Genomic DNA, 15,990 nt, shown 5'->3' with positions numbered 1-15,990 from the left:
GCTCCTTGCAAATTGAACGTCGGCATGTTACCGATGCTGAGGTCAGCAGCAATGAATTAAAATGAAAGAAATGCTGCCATAAATGATCCATGACTTGTGAATTTTGACAGAGTGGTGTGGGGTATGGAGATGATTGCTTCATGTTCTGACATGTAAATATGACTGTGGGCTGATTAAATTTCATAATCGGCGAGTCCGGGATGGGAAGGGGTGAGAGTGTTTTCTTACATCTTTCCTGGGATTCTGTGTCCATGCTGAACACAGTACTTCTAACAGAATCTGACTACAATTCTGTGCAATGGAAGTATCACTTCCTCAATGTATATTCCAGCCACTTTAAATAAAGATACATACCCACTGGCTTTTATGTTGTTTCCCGCACTTGTGCAGTAAATTTTCGTTCTTTTATGTTTTGAAATGCAAGCAAAATCTTTTTGTTCCTCCACAGCTCCCGATTTCTCATCGTTCAAAAAATATTTTAATGTCATCTTCCTCTGTTCCATTAAATATATCCTGGTCATGCACCGTCCCCCGATCAGATTAAAGAATCTACTGATCTAAATCTGCAACGTGGACGGAATTTCGATGTTTTGGGGTAGGCTGAACCGCACCACACGAGGGAGCTGAAAGGTACGTTTAAACCACACTGCCTGAGCTCTCACTCATTATAAATCTGCACAGCCACAGCTAGAGGTGTTGCCAGTTAATGGTGCTGCGTCAACAGCCTCTCTTGCTGTCTGTAAAATAATTTTATCAAGGAGACAGCAGGTGTAAGTGACGGATACTTCTGAAGGTGCTTATGTGGCGCAGGGCAACAGCCCTGAGTCTACTGAGCTATTTTGCTCTGAAATCCAATGTGTGAATTCACCCAAGCTGCTCTAATATTCTAATGAGCCAATTCTTTCACTCAGATCTGGTCAGCTTCTCGCCAGCGCATTTACAAGAGAAAACAAAATGGCAGACTGAAATTCATTTATAATTCTTTCTTGTTTAACAAAATAAGAAAAAAAACAGGAAGTTGAAACAGCCCCAGTGATTTTTAATTTCCAGCATTTCAGCCTTGTGTGACATTTCTTCCCTCTACCCCGCACTAGGCAACAACAACTTACACTTTTAGCCTGTTGGATATCTGAATGTCTTGTTAATGTCCCGAGGCACCTCAGAGCAGTGTCACTGGGCAGAATTTGACAGTAAGTCACACGAAGATGTACAGGTGATCAAAAGTTTGTCAAATGGGTAGATTTTTTAAAGAATGGATCTTAAAGGAAGTGGGGTATGAAAATGGTAAGAGTTTTAGGGACAGAATTCCAGAGTTTAAGATCTCTGGCTGGAGGCAAAGCCAAAAATCATGGAACGATGGAAGTTGGGCAGCTGATTGTGTAATACAATACTCAAGGATACTGTCCAGCCCATTGAAAATGCAGGGACTCTGTCAACGTCCCATTCTCACCTTTTCTTCAATATCTGTGCAACTGTTTCTCCCTCATGTAATAAAAGCTGCCATTGAATTCATATCCACAACAGAATTGACTGAACACAGAGATCTGTTGGAAAGAGCAGGAGCAGATTATAGTAAAACATACTTCGGTTCAGGCGAAAAACTTTAAATAGTCTTTAATTCTAGCCAAAGGCAGCAACAATATAAACCACTTGTACAAGCAAGGACACCCAGCTAGAGATATCCTCAAAGTCCAATTCCCCCCATATAACACTAAAAACATCGAGAATTTCCTTCATCAGTTTGTTATATTTGATGAGAAATAGTAGACAAAGTCTCATTTCAGTTCTGTTTAATAAAGAAGGGCTGTCCATACAAGTCAGCTTTTGTAAACAGATAATTGCTTTCACGTTGACTATGTGAATTATCACAGAAGTGACCTATATGATTAGTGCATGCAGCACACACTCAAAGCTGTAGATTGTATTGCAATAATTCATTTAATGCCACTGCAATATCAGCATCTGTACTGTTTTGGGAAGTTTGCAGAATCTAATGAGACTGGTTATCCATCGGCCCATTGTACCTGGGAATGGTCCTTGGAAAGAGCTTCCAATTTGTCCAACACGGCCTTGCTCTTTTCCTACAGTCCTGCAAACATTCTCAGTTCAAGTAATTATCCAACTCCAGTTAGAATTGAATCTGCTTCCACCACCCCTTTCAGGAAGTGCATTCAAAATTGTAACAAATAACAAGCATTAAAACGTGGTAAAGACACAGGCTGGTTACATTACTGGACCAGCGATCCAGAGTTCAAAACTCATCATGTCAGCTAGGGATTTAATTAAATAAGGCTGGATTAAAAAGCACAGTCTCCATAACGGTGACCATGAAATGACTAGATTGTTATAAAAGTATGTCTGGTTCACTAACATCCTTCAGGGAATGAAATCAGTCATCTTTCCCCAATCTGGGCTACATGTGACTCCAAATTGATAACAACATGGTTTATTCTTAACCATCCCAGGAAAATGGTTTATGAAGAGAAACAACTGTATTCATGTAGGCAGCTTGCCACCTTCACAAGGGCAATTTTAGAATTCAATAAATGCCTGTATTGAATTCCTGTGAATTTACTGAAAAAAAAGTCTCCTCAGCTCCTGTCTGGTTGTCATTATACAAAACTGATACTTCAATAAATTGCACTACACACACTGTAAGCACGGATATTGACTGGGTTTGGCATCTATGGTCTGGACTAGTGGTGTTGGAAGAGCACAGCGGTTCAAGCAGCATCCAAAGTTTCGCTGAACTTGTTGTGCTCTTCCAGCACCACTAATCCAGAATCGGGTTTCCAGCATCTGCAGTCATTGTTTTTACCTCAGACCAGAAATTAGACTTAGATTAGATTAGATTTACAGTGTGGAAACAGACCCTTCGGCCCAACAAGTCCACACCGACCCGCCGAAGCGCGACCCACCCATACCCCTACATTTACCCCTTACCTAACACTACGGGCAATTTAGCATGGCCAATTCACCTGACCTGCACATCTTGGACTGTGGGAGGAAACCAGAGCACCCGGAGGAAACCCACGCAGACACGGGGAGAACGTGCAAACTCCACACAGTCAGTCGCCTGAGTCGGGAATTGAACCCGGGTCTCAGGCGCTGTGAGGCAGCAGTGCTAACCACTGTGCCGCCCACTAAATCTCTCGTTCCAAAGCAAAATGAATGCATTTGTTCTTGGTAATTATTTCACTTTTTTTTTCTTATGCACACAGTTCCCTAACTTCACACAAGAACAACCTTGGAGGAATAATACAGTACCAATACCAAAATAGAAAAAAGAAATCATTTGCAAAGCACCGATACAATTTGTTTAATAAGAAATTTACTCTAATATTGAATCTGCATAACAAAAAATGCAACTTTGGACAGAAAAATAAAACATTTAGTTGACTGAGTTTGCTTTTTACTTTGTCTTTGCGTCTTCTTTTCTCTTCAAGAAAAACTCGGGTTTATTCACACATCTGTAGGCAAGTAATTGTGGCACGATGCCATAGAGTCCATTTGTTATTAGAAACATCAGCTGAGCCTCTTCTGGTACTCTGTACATATATGGAGTTCTGGAATGAAGGGATGCTCCGATATGTGAAAATTGTGCCTGTTATAATTGGGCAGGGGAGAGGAGAAAAGGATGGTTAAAATCCTGAGCGATACCAAACACCAAGCAGTGGAGCTTTTAATAGATTAGTTTTTTATTTATTTGTTTTCAGAGCTCCCAAAAGATCTAGGTGATGTATATTTCTTGCCATACGTTGGGGAGAAAGTTTCTTCTCAAAAATCGCAGCAAAGAGCACTGGCGACTCTAGGTCAGGAGGTGATGAATTGCCTAAGCTATCCAGCAATGTTGTAGTTATTAAACAGAATGGCATGTCAATACAGAAGCATTTGCAGTATAGCTTAACTTTCTGCCATCACTCCAGTGAATATAGTTCAAAAGGAGTGGAGGTCCAACCTGACACTGGAGAATAACAGTCTCTACTTAGTTCCAACAACAAATTGCACTTACATTGCGCCTTTAATATAGCAAAGCAAAAGTCCCAGGGTGTTTCGCAGGAACATTGTAAAACTCAATTTGGCTCTGAGCCATATAAGGGCAGATACCCATAAAGCCATAAGATATAGGAGCACAATTAGGCCATTCAGCCCACTGATACTGCTGCATCATTCGATCATGGCTGATATGTTTCTCAATCCATTTTCCTGCTTTCTCCCCATAATCCTTGATCCCCTTAGAGATCAAGAACCAACTATCTCTCTCTTAAACACACTCAATGACTTGGCTTCCACAGCCCTTTGCAGCATTAAGTTCCACAGATTCACTGCTGAAGAAACTACTCATTTCTGAAGGGCCATCCTTTCTCTCTGACGCTGTGCCCCTGGGTCCCAGTTTCTCCTCCAAGTAGGATCATTTTCTCCACATCCACTCTGTCCAGGCCTCTCAGTATTCTGTAAGTTTCAATCAGATCCCCTTTTCATCCATCTAAACTCCATTGAGTACAAACCCAGAGTCCTCAACTGCTCCTCACATAACAGGTCCTTCATCCCCAGAATCATTCTTGTAAACCTCTTCTGCATCCCACCTCCAAGGCCAGCTTCTAAGTATCCTTCTTTAGATATGGGGCCTAAAACTGTTCACAATATTCCAAATACAGTCTGAACAGAGTCTTTTACAGCTTCAGCTGTACATTCCTGCTCTTGTATTCTAGCCCTCTTGAAATGAATGCTAATATAGCATTTGCCTTCCTGACTATCTACTGAACCTTTCTGTGAAGATGACAGCCTAGTTATTGCTAGACTATTAATCTAGAGACCCTTTTAATGTTCTGGGACCAGGGGTCAAATCTTGCCATGGCAGATGGTGGAATTTAAATTCAATGACTATCTGGAATTCAGGATCTAATGATGACAGTGAAACCATTGTCAATTGTCACGAGAAACCCAGCTCGTTCTGTACTGATTGTAGTAAGGTCAGCTAGGTGGACGTCAAAGAATATAAGTTCCCTGATTGGGGTTGTTAACCTGGTCTAATCTAAGATAGATATAAACAGGAGTGTCAGAGGTTCTGGTCACTCTGAGAGCTGGCCCTGAGGAAGCTGGGTCAGTGTCAAGGACTCTCCGTGTGTAAATAAAGGGTGACTTGTGATGGGGACACCAACCTCTGTGCAGTTATTTCAGGCTCACTGAAGTCCTTTAGAGAAGGAAACTACCGTGCTTACCTGGTCTGGCCTACATGTGACTCCAGACCCATAGCAATGTGATTGACACTTAACTGCTGTCTCAGCATTAGGGATGGGTAATAAATGCAGAGTGTGTAAATTCCTCAAAACACCTTTGGGTTAATATTGTTTGATTGACTCTAAAGACATTGAGAGGGTGGATAAGCAGTCTGGTCTCTATGGAAACATCACACACCAAACTCTAAAGTCTACACACTTCTGTGGATATGGTCAGTAACTTCTACATCTCCTAAAGGATTTCATTTAAAAAAGGAACTGCATAGTTAACCTTAAATGAATCCTGAACTAGGATTCCAAATTTGTTTCTGTTTCAGATATCAAAAAACATCATGGTCAAACAGCAGGCTTTAAGGGGCATCTTACAGGAGAATTAGCGTTGGACAGATCTTGCCTTCAAATTCCTGAGTGTTCTTCCACCATTATTCTGCCAGAAGTGAAATGAGGCACGAATAGACGCGGATGCTTTTTCTCAAAAGTTAGCAGTCACCCGAGGATACCCATGGAAATTCTACACCTGCAAATCATCGCGTCGTTGCGAACATGCATCAAGCAAACACGCCCATTTCGAAAATTATCATCCTAAACCATTAAAGGCACACTTGCAGCCATCCAGTATGTTAAATCCAGTGAACAGTAAATCACACAACTAAAATTTCTCTACCCAAACAAAAACAGGTGATTCCCGTCTCCAAAAATCCTTTAGCTGTTGGAAAATCTTGTGCAGAATGTGTAAACTCCTCAAAACATCTTTGGGTTAATTTTGTTCGATTGACTCTAAAGGCACAGAGAGGGTGAATAAACAGTCTGATCGCCACAGAAACATCACAAACCAGAGTCTGAGGTCTACACAGTTCTGTGGATATTTTTAGCACAGGCAGCTGATATTTAAAATAGCATCATTGTAGCTGGAATTGGGCTTGGTCATAATGTTTCTCGGTATCACCAACTGAGGTCAAGGATGAGATCAAATAAAAGCTTAAATTAAGAGTGCAGCAAGGCTCCACACTCCTGTTCATTCCGTGAGATACTAGGATGACCACTGAAGCTTTCACATTCTGTCCACACCAATCTATTTTTTTCCTCACATTCTAACATTCTGTTGTTGCACAATGCTCTTCACTTTCAGTCCTGCTCCCAGCTACCATAGATAGATCTTCAAACAAGAATCTGCTATCTACATAGCATCCTCCTCTCAACAGCTAGCTCTTATAAATAGGCCTTTTAACAAGAAACACGTAATATGCCTCCCAGTAGAGGCAAATGGTGGCACAGTGGCTGAGTGACTAGCACTGCTGCCTCACTGCACCAGGAACCCCAGTTCAATTCTAGCCTCGGGTGAGTGTCTGTGGAATTTGCACATTCTCTCTGTGTCTGTGTGAGTTTCCTCCAGGTACTCTGGTTTCCTCCCGCAGTGCAAAGATGTGCAGGCTAGGTGGGTTAGCCGTGGGAAGTGCAGGCTTACAGAGAAGGGGTGGGTCTGGGTGGTATGCTGTTCAGAGGGTCGGTGTGGACTTAATAGGCTTTGACATTGTAGGGGTCTAAGTAACAAATTTTTATATATACCAACTCCAGTGATATACACTATTGACCAGTATTTAGTTAACAGGTGATTCGAGGCACGTTAAGCCATGAGGACTTTAAACCTTGTAAGAGAGTAACAGCAGTTATCCTATTACATTCGTGAATATGAATGAGTAACCATAATAAGATGGCTCAGTGGATAGGTTTGGCTGATTTCAAGTCCAACTTCATAGCGGGACTGGATTTTTTTTTAATTCATTCACAGGATGAAGGTGTCACTGGCTAGGCCAACATTTATTGCCCATCCCTAATTGCCCAGAGGGCAGTTAAGAGTCAACCCCATTGTTGTGAGTCTGGAGTCACATGTAGGCCAGACCAGCTAAGGATGGCAGTTTCTTTCCCAAAGGGCATGAGTTAATCAGATGGGTTTTTCCTGACAATGGATTCATGGTCAACAATAGACACTTAATTCCAGATTTTTAAAAATTGAATTCAAATTCTCCATTCAAGCTCAAGTCCTCCTGAACACTGTCTGGGTGTCTGGATGAACAGACCAGCAATGATACCACTAGACCATCACCTCCCCTGTGCTATCTGAATTACTAGTCAGATATTAAGCTGAGGTGCAGTCATCTTTCACAGGTAATGCCAAAAAAATCCAGTGGCACTTTTCAAAAGTTGGTACAGTGGCTCAGTGGTTAGCAGTGCTGCCTCACAATGCCAGGGACCCGGGTTTTGTTAAAGATAAAATAAGTACACAGACAAAATATCGTGCAGATGCTGGAAATCTGAAATAAGCAAAGGAAATGCTGGACTGGAGCTGGACTGCTCCACAGCTGTGGAGAAAGAAACAAGAGTTAATCTTTCAAGTCTGGTATGACAATTCCTCGAAACCGGAGTCATTGGACTTGAAGTGTTGACCCTGTCTCTGTAGATGCTGCCAGACCTGCTGAGTTTCTCCAGCACTTTCTGATTTACTTGAAATAAAAACTTAAACTAAGAGAAAGCCTCTGTATTCCTCCACAACAATCCTCGCCGTCATTCTTATTTTCATATCTCTTTTATCGATCAACTACACTTGGACCTTCAAACCTGAATGGGTCATCTACTTGCCATCCCTCTTAGAAACAGATGATCAATAGCTCCTACGAACAGTGCATTTATCAAGAATATAGACACTCGACTGGCAGTAAAGCACTTGGGAAGTGTAGGATATTACATAAATGCAGTTTGAGAAGCTCTTGGGTGCAGAGCAAGGACATCTGGGTCCCACCTGCCCCAGAGATGTGTAATAGCATCTCTGAACGCTGGTGAGAAAATATTGATGTTTTATGGTGGGAGGTAAGGAAGTGATGTATATTGTCAAGATAAGAACTAGAATGAACTTTGTACAAAACCTCCTTTCAAATTGTTTCAATTACTTGCCCTGGGGAGATGTTTCAGTGCGTCTTAAAGATGGTACACACTACTAACACTGTTAAAAATCACACAATACCAGGTTATAGTCCAACAGGTTTAATTGGAAGTACACTAGCTTTCGGAGCGACGCTCCTTCATCAGGTGATTGTGGAGGGCTCAATCGTAACACAGAATTTATAACAAAAAATTAGTGTGATGTAACTAAAATTATACATTGAAAAATTGATTATCTGTTAAGCCTTTCATCTGTTAGAATACAGTGATAGTTTCACTTCTTTCATGTGTAAATCACAAAACCCTTCTTTTTAAAGTTGCATTCTCGGGTTAGCTGCTAACAATGGTGATAGCTAGACAATGTGTTGAAGGTGTTAGCCCCTTCTGCAGGAAGCTCAAAATCTGCAGGAATTTATGTAAAACTCTGTTATCTCACTTATTAGATTAGAATCAATCTAAACATCAGGTCATAGACAGAGAACACAGGGGGGCTAACACCTTCAACATATTGTCTAGCTATCACCATTGTTAGCAGCTAACCCGAGAATGCAACTTTAAAAAAGGGTTTTGTGATTTACACATGAAAGAAGTGAAACTATCACTGTATTCTAACAGATGAAAGGCTTAACAGACAATCAATTTTTCAATGTATAATTTCAGTTACATCACACTGCAAATTTTTGCTCTAAATTCTGTGTTATGATCGAGGCCTCCACAATCACCTGATGAAGGAGCGTCGCTCCGAAAGCTAGTGTGCTTCCAATTAAACCTGTTGGACTATAATCTGGTGTTGTGTGATTTTTAACTTTGTACACTCCAGTCCAACACCGGCATCTCCAAATCATGACTGCTAACACTGTGTGCATTGGTGATGGGTGGCATGTTGGCTCAGTGGTTAGCACTGCTGCAAACAGCACTGGGAACCCAGGTTCGATTCCAGCTTCAGGCAACAGTCTGTGTGGAATTTGCACATTCTCCCTGTATCCACGTGGGTTTCCTGTGGGTGCTCTAGCTTCCTCCCACAGTCCAAGGAAGTACAGGTTAGGTGGATTGGCCAGCTAAATTGCCCATGTGTACAGGCTAAATGAGTTAGGCATGGGAAATGCGGGGATAGGGGAGTGGGTCCGAGTGGGATGCTCTTTAAGGGTCAGTGTGGACTCAATGGACTAAATGGCCTGTTTTCACATTGCAGGGATTCCATGATTTGCTTTGGAAAGACATAATTGAGCATTCTCCCGTCACTGCACAATATAGTCAGTTGTAAATAAATGCAGTAGAGACGGTTAACTCACTGCTTTTGTGCACTATCTGTTTAGATTGGGGCTATTTTAGTGAATGCTAAAAAATAAATAAACCATTAGTAAAGGTTAAACATATCCATTGTTCCTTAACCCATCTACCAGGTCTGCAGTCTGGCATTTCTGAAATTTAATTTGATAAATTCTGAAATTTAATTTGATGCATTGTGTTGTGGGTGTGGCTATGCTTAGCTGGATCAGTATTCATTGACCATCCATAATTGCCCTTGAGAAGTTGTCAGTGAGCTGCCTTCTTAAACCACTGCAATTCATGTGGTGTCTATAAACCCAGAATGTGTGGCCACACAGGGCCATCCAGCTTTTTGACTCAAAGACGGTGAAGGAACAGTCTTATTGTTCCAAATCAGGATGGAAGTGTGGCTTGGAGGAGAACTTCACGGCTCTGAAAGGTGTTGTTAACAGACCCTTGGTGAGATGCTTCAATGGATTGGTGGTGGACGGAGTGAGTGCTGGTGGATGTGGTGTCTATAAAGCAGGCTACATTGCTCTTGAGCATTGTTGGAAATACATTCATCCAGGCAAGTGGGAAATATTCCATCACTTGTATCTTGTTGATCGGGGACAGGCTTTGGGGAGTCAGGAGTGAGTTACTCACTGTAGGATTCCTAGCCCCTGACATCCTTTTGTAGCCTCCTTTTGTTTATATGTTCAGTTCAGTTTACGGTCAGTGGTGACCTCCAAGATGTCATTATAGTCAGGGATTCAGTGACGATAATGCCTTTAATGTTCAGTGACAATGGTTTGATTCTCTCTTATTGGAGATGGTTGATTGTGAATATGACATGAATGATACTTCACTCCAAGGCTAAATACTGTTGAGGTTCTGTTGTACATAAACACCGGCTATTTTAGTATCTAGGGAGTCACAAATGGTGGTAAACATTGTGCAATCTCCAGCAAATGACCCCACATCTGCCCTTATGATGGACTGAAGGTCATTGATTAAGCAGTTGAAGATGGTTGGGCCTAGGACACTACTCTGAGGAACTCCTACAGTGATGTCCTGGAGTTGAGATGACTGACCGCCCCAACAGTCACAACTATCTTTGTATTTGCCAGGTATGACTCTAACCACAGAAAGTTTGCCTCCCCCCCAACTCCCATTGACTTCAGAGTACACAAAGTGGATGACTTAAGAAAGAATTCCATTGCTGTCTGCCTGAAATAAGTGGAAAGAAAATCTGGTAGATTGAAATCAGACTTGGGAGTTACATTAACCTACGGTTTTAGCATAATGTTTTAAAAATCTGGTCCTCGGGCTATTAGAGGGGGATACCCTAAACATTAATCTTTGTTGGTACCTCCCCTCAAAAATAACCGAGCAACAGGTTGTACTCAGAGCAGCTACTGAGAGCATGGAGTTGACCCCTGACCCCAGTAAAGGGCCAGTCCAATTCGTGGTCCAGAGGTGGGGGGGTAATTTTGGTTCCTGATAGCCAAGAACTTTTTGCAAGGGGAGGGTCAGGTTCTGAAGGGAGAGCCTTATTAGCACGGGTGGGTTGGGGTGTGTTTTTTGCAAGGAGTGTTCAGTCTTTGTCGTCCTAGATGACAAATAATGATGTAAGAGAAGCTCCTCCATAAAGCTGCTCTTTCCTCCCTCTACTGCCTGGTTACCGAAAGCCTAGTAAAACCAGCCAAAGACCAACTGGACCTGCAGGCTAGGTTAATACAGAGGCTGCCAGCCTCATTATTAAACTGGCAATCTGCTACCTGGGTAGTTCAGAGGTAGGTTTGGCATGTTTAATACATTCACATCTGACACAATAATAGGAGGTAAAATTCATTTTTTAAGTCTTCATTATCAGAGCATAACCTATGACCTACTGACCATGAATCGAGAGTGTTAGATCCAAGCCCAGGAAAATACCAGATCATTCTACTCAATTGCATGAAATAACCCAAGAGACTCCTTAAGGTAAGGACCGATTGTGTCTCTCCTGACTATTCGATAAGAGTCAATTGTTAGATTGATTTTTCCATTGTGAAAATCTGCGAATCTTCTGGTTGCCAAAGACTTAGCTCAGTTTTGTTAAGCAACTTGCTTCAAAAACACAACCAAGGCTTAATAAAAGAAGAAGATATCAGTTGGCAGTAGAGTCACGGGGTGCAGTGGTTATGTGACTGAGTAGGTTATTAAGAAGCTTAATAGCACACACAGACCCTGAGATGGACGACCCCCATGATTGCTGGATAATTCAAATCCAGTTTGAAAACCCCAGAAATAAAATGCCAGGACCAATGAAGGTAACTGAATGTTAACACATAATATGGTTTTGACAGGGATGTCTGAGAACCAGAGGGGCTAAGGGCCTGGTGGTTGAACTAAGGAATAATTGGGTGAGAGATGATTATATAAACATGTGTAAGACAAATATATATAAGATATGTTTATATACATTTGAGAACAAGTGATCCACGTGTCAGAGTTTTTTGATGTGCAAGTTTCAATCGAACTCTGATCTGAAAATGATTTGTCTGATTCTTGGTCTTGTGCTGTAGTGGTAATGTCCCTATCTCTGATCCAGAAGGACTTGGTTCAGATGTCACCTACCATCACAGAGTCTGTCTTACCATATCCAAACAGGTTGATTAAAAATAATTACGTTCAGCCTCTAATCCACTTCTTAGTGTCTGGTTTTGATCAATGAATCTTTCAAGATTAAGGACACAAAAGCTACTAATTTCAGTTGCTGCAAATCTGAAACAAACATATAAAATCCTGGAAATGCTCAGCCACTCTGGAAGTTTCTGTGGGAAGCAACGTGATTCACTGTCTTGAAATGCAACATTCAGTTAGTCCTCTCAGGGTAAAGCATGGGGTTTTTTTTTGATGAAGTTGAGAGAGTCTTCCTCAATTTCTGGAACAATATTTACTGCTCAGTCCCTTAAGAAAAAAAAACTTACTGGCCATTGTCAGATCGTTGTTTGTGGGACCTTGCTGTGCACAATCTGATTGTCACATATCCTGCAGTGCTGCAATCATTTCACTTTGAAAAGTACATCACTGACTGTAATATATTTTGAGGTGCCCTGGGACAACGTCAGAGGCTATATAAATGCTTGCTTCCTCCTGCAGTGACATAGTTGTATTAACTGGTCCAAGGGATTTGTGGGCAAGTCCTTTTAGTGCGATTATAGATGGGTCAAATATACTGGTGTATCCTCACAGGCTGTAAATGAAGATGTTTTCTCAAATAAATCAAGCTTTTATTTTAAACTATCAATGGAAATTAAAACACAAATTTTAGAGTTTAATCTGCTATTGGATAGTAACCAATTCCTGGCCATAATTAGTCTCTTTATATACTGTATAGAGCTGTGGGAGTTATGTTTTAAACCAAAAATTATTTTGTTGGTTGCAGCAGTTAAACAATACGCTGGCAGCTGCTTCCTTATTAAGAGCGTGGTTATTAAATGTTAAACAATATTGTCTTCCCTGGAGCAGGGAACATCACTCTGCGCAAAATAACATATCTAGGAAAAGACAGGAATTGAAACTAGCAGTTAGATATGTCACCCACTATTGTGCAGAAGTGTTGTTATTGAATCAGTGAGGCCTCGACACAAACCGATTAGTGTCATAGTCTTCCGAAATAGCCTGGACTGTGACGCATGACCCACATTTGTTTTGACATCACAGAATAAAAGAAAGAACAATACAAGCAAACTGATTCTCGCCTGCACAATATTTGATCCTACAATATCAAATATCAAATGCACGAGCACAAATTGGTTGCCACAGCCCCTAGGTTGCAACATCTTCAAACTGAATGATGGAACAAGTTCAATGAGCTGACCTACTCATAACCATGGAACCTGTTTAGATATTTTCAAGATCTGAAATGTTATCACAGACCTCCGAAGCAGGTAGGATGTGAGCACAGACCTGCTGGCCTAGAGGCAGCGGCACTTACCACTGCACCACTAACCTGTTTGTATCAGCATTATTGGTGCCATTCAGCACTTCAAAGGCTTGCAATATTTGCCCTGGAATAGAATCTATTGGGATGTCCCAGTGTGTTTAGAAAGGCAGGGGGAGGGACCTTCAGACAGGTCACAGTGATCGCAGGTCCCATGTCTCTGAAAGTGAAGGCCACCGGGATGAGACTGTTGTAAATTACAAGGTTGTAGGGCTGTTCTGCCAGGTACAATAAAGGCTGGAGTCAGCTAATGCTAATAGCCACGTGCATACAAAGTGACATAAACATCAAGGCTATAAATATCTTGCACATGGCAGCGTTAGGAAGGTATGGAGGATGTGCTACACCACGGGAAGGGGCTTCAGGGCAAGCTTCGAGGAGCAGCCTGCTAAGAGCCCAGAGGCTGATTGATTATCTCAAAATGTCTAAATGGAAAATATACATTTCATTCTTAATGTTTCGAGACTGATCAGTACTTCCATGCCAGATGGTTTTGGATCAATCTACCCCTGCAGCTGTTATCTTCATTAGGGTTGGAGAAATAAGGAGGAAGGGTGACCAATTCTACTGGGCCCAGAGACATTAGGTTCAGCTATGAATAAGGAATGAGTTCAGCCTTCAGTGCTGTCAGGCAGTGTGCACAGGGACAGAGAGCTGAAGATACAGCAGCTCCATGCAGATAAGTGAAAGGCAGGGCCCGAGGGTGACTCAGGGTGCTGACGGGAAGTTGGCATTGAAAGGTTATGCGGCTAGGGAGGAAGCACTGGGTGCTGGGGCCTGAAAATCACAGTGGCATTGAACTTCCTCACCATTGGCTCTTTACAAACCACTACTGGGAACACGTGTGTGGCATCTCACAATCAGCAGACTACTTAGGGGTTCACCAATGCCCTTTACAGGAAAGCAATACAGTCTGACCAATTCACCGTGGTCCCAGTGAGTGAAGGAGCCCAAGCCACTGGATTCACAGCCAGCACTGGTTTCCTTCAGGCACAGGGAGCTATCGATGCTAACATCTCTCTGGCATCATCCAGTCCGATTCCTGAACAATGTTCAATTCATTTGTACTTGCTGTTCAGGGAGCTATCACAGCACTTTCATATCCACAATTGCCATGTTCCCCAAACATTTTGCCCCTCCCCACATCACCTTGAGGCTGGAATAAAGGTGACAAGAGGTAACGACACCAGAGCACTTCCCACAGATTAATGCTAAACTTTACAGAGGTCATCACTGAACTAACAAATGGTCTTCTTGTTGATCCACTGAGCTCTTCTTGACTTTCTTAAATAAAATAACAAGTTACAAGCACAGTCCACTAGTGAAAGGTAGGGGACTAAACCAAAAATGGAGTTGGAGGGGGAAATGAAGCACTGAATCCTGTGTGGTGCCCACTTCTCTCTAAAGGAATCAAGAGGATTAGTGGGCACTGTGTGTTCCCTCTCCATGGACACCCTGGTACCAACAGAGAACCAGCACATGGCCCAATCTTTACCAACTCCAGAGCTGTTCTGATCAACACTGTTTTATAACACTGACAGTGCTTGCTCAGCATGGTCATTAATGAAGGGCTTCCTGACATCAGAGTCACTCCCCTGTATAATCCCACAGCAAGCCGCATTAATGAGTTTACCACCAATACATTATTCAGTCCAGCCAACTGTCATTCTAGATTCTCCACAGTTAATCACAGCCCTGTCTGTTTTTAACTCCCAGAGAAGGGAGAAATCCGACAGAAAAATATAACTGCATAATGGACCCCAAATACGGGGAAGGGAGTCAACAGCAAAAATGAAACCATCAAACTTATTATATGGAAACAGACAAGAAATAGCTCAGAGGGTTGATATGGTCTAGAGGGAGAAATCTCTTTATAACATCACTTCTCCCAAAACATGCCGTAACTTTATATAACTTTTCATCAGACTAAGAAGGTTTATTTGTGGGTATGTCATCATGGCGTCTGCATAGTTAAGATTCTTTCAGAGCATGAGAGAAAAAAAAATCCCATGGCAGGGAGCAAGCTAAGAATCAGCCCAGTGGATCGAAAACTCAGATAAGGGAGAGATTAACCATTGTCACATTGGTGTGCATATCTCTGATACAAAAAAATCTCAAGCAAAATTACATGCACTTCTCAAACCACATTTGGTAACAGGTCTCCTAAACTGTGCAGTTAAGGTTTTACAGATCTCTTGAATCATAAAGAGTTTGACTGTATGTATTTGAAGAAAGTAACATTGGTTTTAGTTACAGGAGGAATGCATTGGGCTTTCCAAAGTGGGTAGGAGGCATTACAAGCTTAAAGTTGAAGCTATTTCTTTTGTGGTCTACTGAGGTCGGTTGGATTGGATAGTGGGGAAAAGGTTAATTCTGTCAAGCAATAGTTCCAATCAGATCATTGTCCTTGCTTGACACTTGATGGGTCAGAACACCCAAACCATCTCCCAGGTATCAAAGCAAATGAAAGCAAAATACTGCAGCCGCTGGAAATCTGAAATAAAAACAGAGAACGCTGCAGAAACTCAACTGATCTGGCAGCATCTGTGGGCAGAGAGAAACAGAGCTAACATT

General features: G+C 41.9%; 1 protein-coding gene across 3 annotated transcripts in view; it reads right to left on the bottom strand.

Moving 5' to 3' along the window:
- Positions 1–1,033: 1,033 nt before the first annotated feature.
- The window catches only part of LOC132834140 (transmembrane 6 superfamily member 1-like), a 63,337-nt gene continuing 48,380 nt past the window's right edge, over positions 1,034–15,990 (bottom strand). For 2 of the 3 annotated variants that reach the window (XM_060852776.1, XM_060852778.1), the window contains one exon: positions 1,597–3,604. In XM_060852776.1, the coding sequence (XP_060708759.1) occupies positions 3,413–3,604 (192 nt within the window). In that variant the 3' untranslated portion in view covers positions 1,597–3,412. Of the gene's footprint in view, positions 1,545–1,596; positions 3,605–15,990 lie in introns of those variants that run through there. The other variant, XM_060852777.1, reaches the window with a different exon arrangement.

This window comes from Hemiscyllium ocellatum, chromosome 39, assembly GCF_020745735.1.
Source record: "Hemiscyllium ocellatum isolate sHemOce1 chromosome 39, sHemOce1.pat.X.cur, whole genome shotgun sequence".
NCBI classification, from domain to species: Eukaryota; Metazoa; Chordata; class Chondrichthyes; order Orectolobiformes; family Hemiscylliidae; genus Hemiscyllium; species Hemiscyllium ocellatum.
Note: the sequence above shows the minus strand (reverse complement) of the source record. Positions and strands in the feature narration are given on the sequence as shown.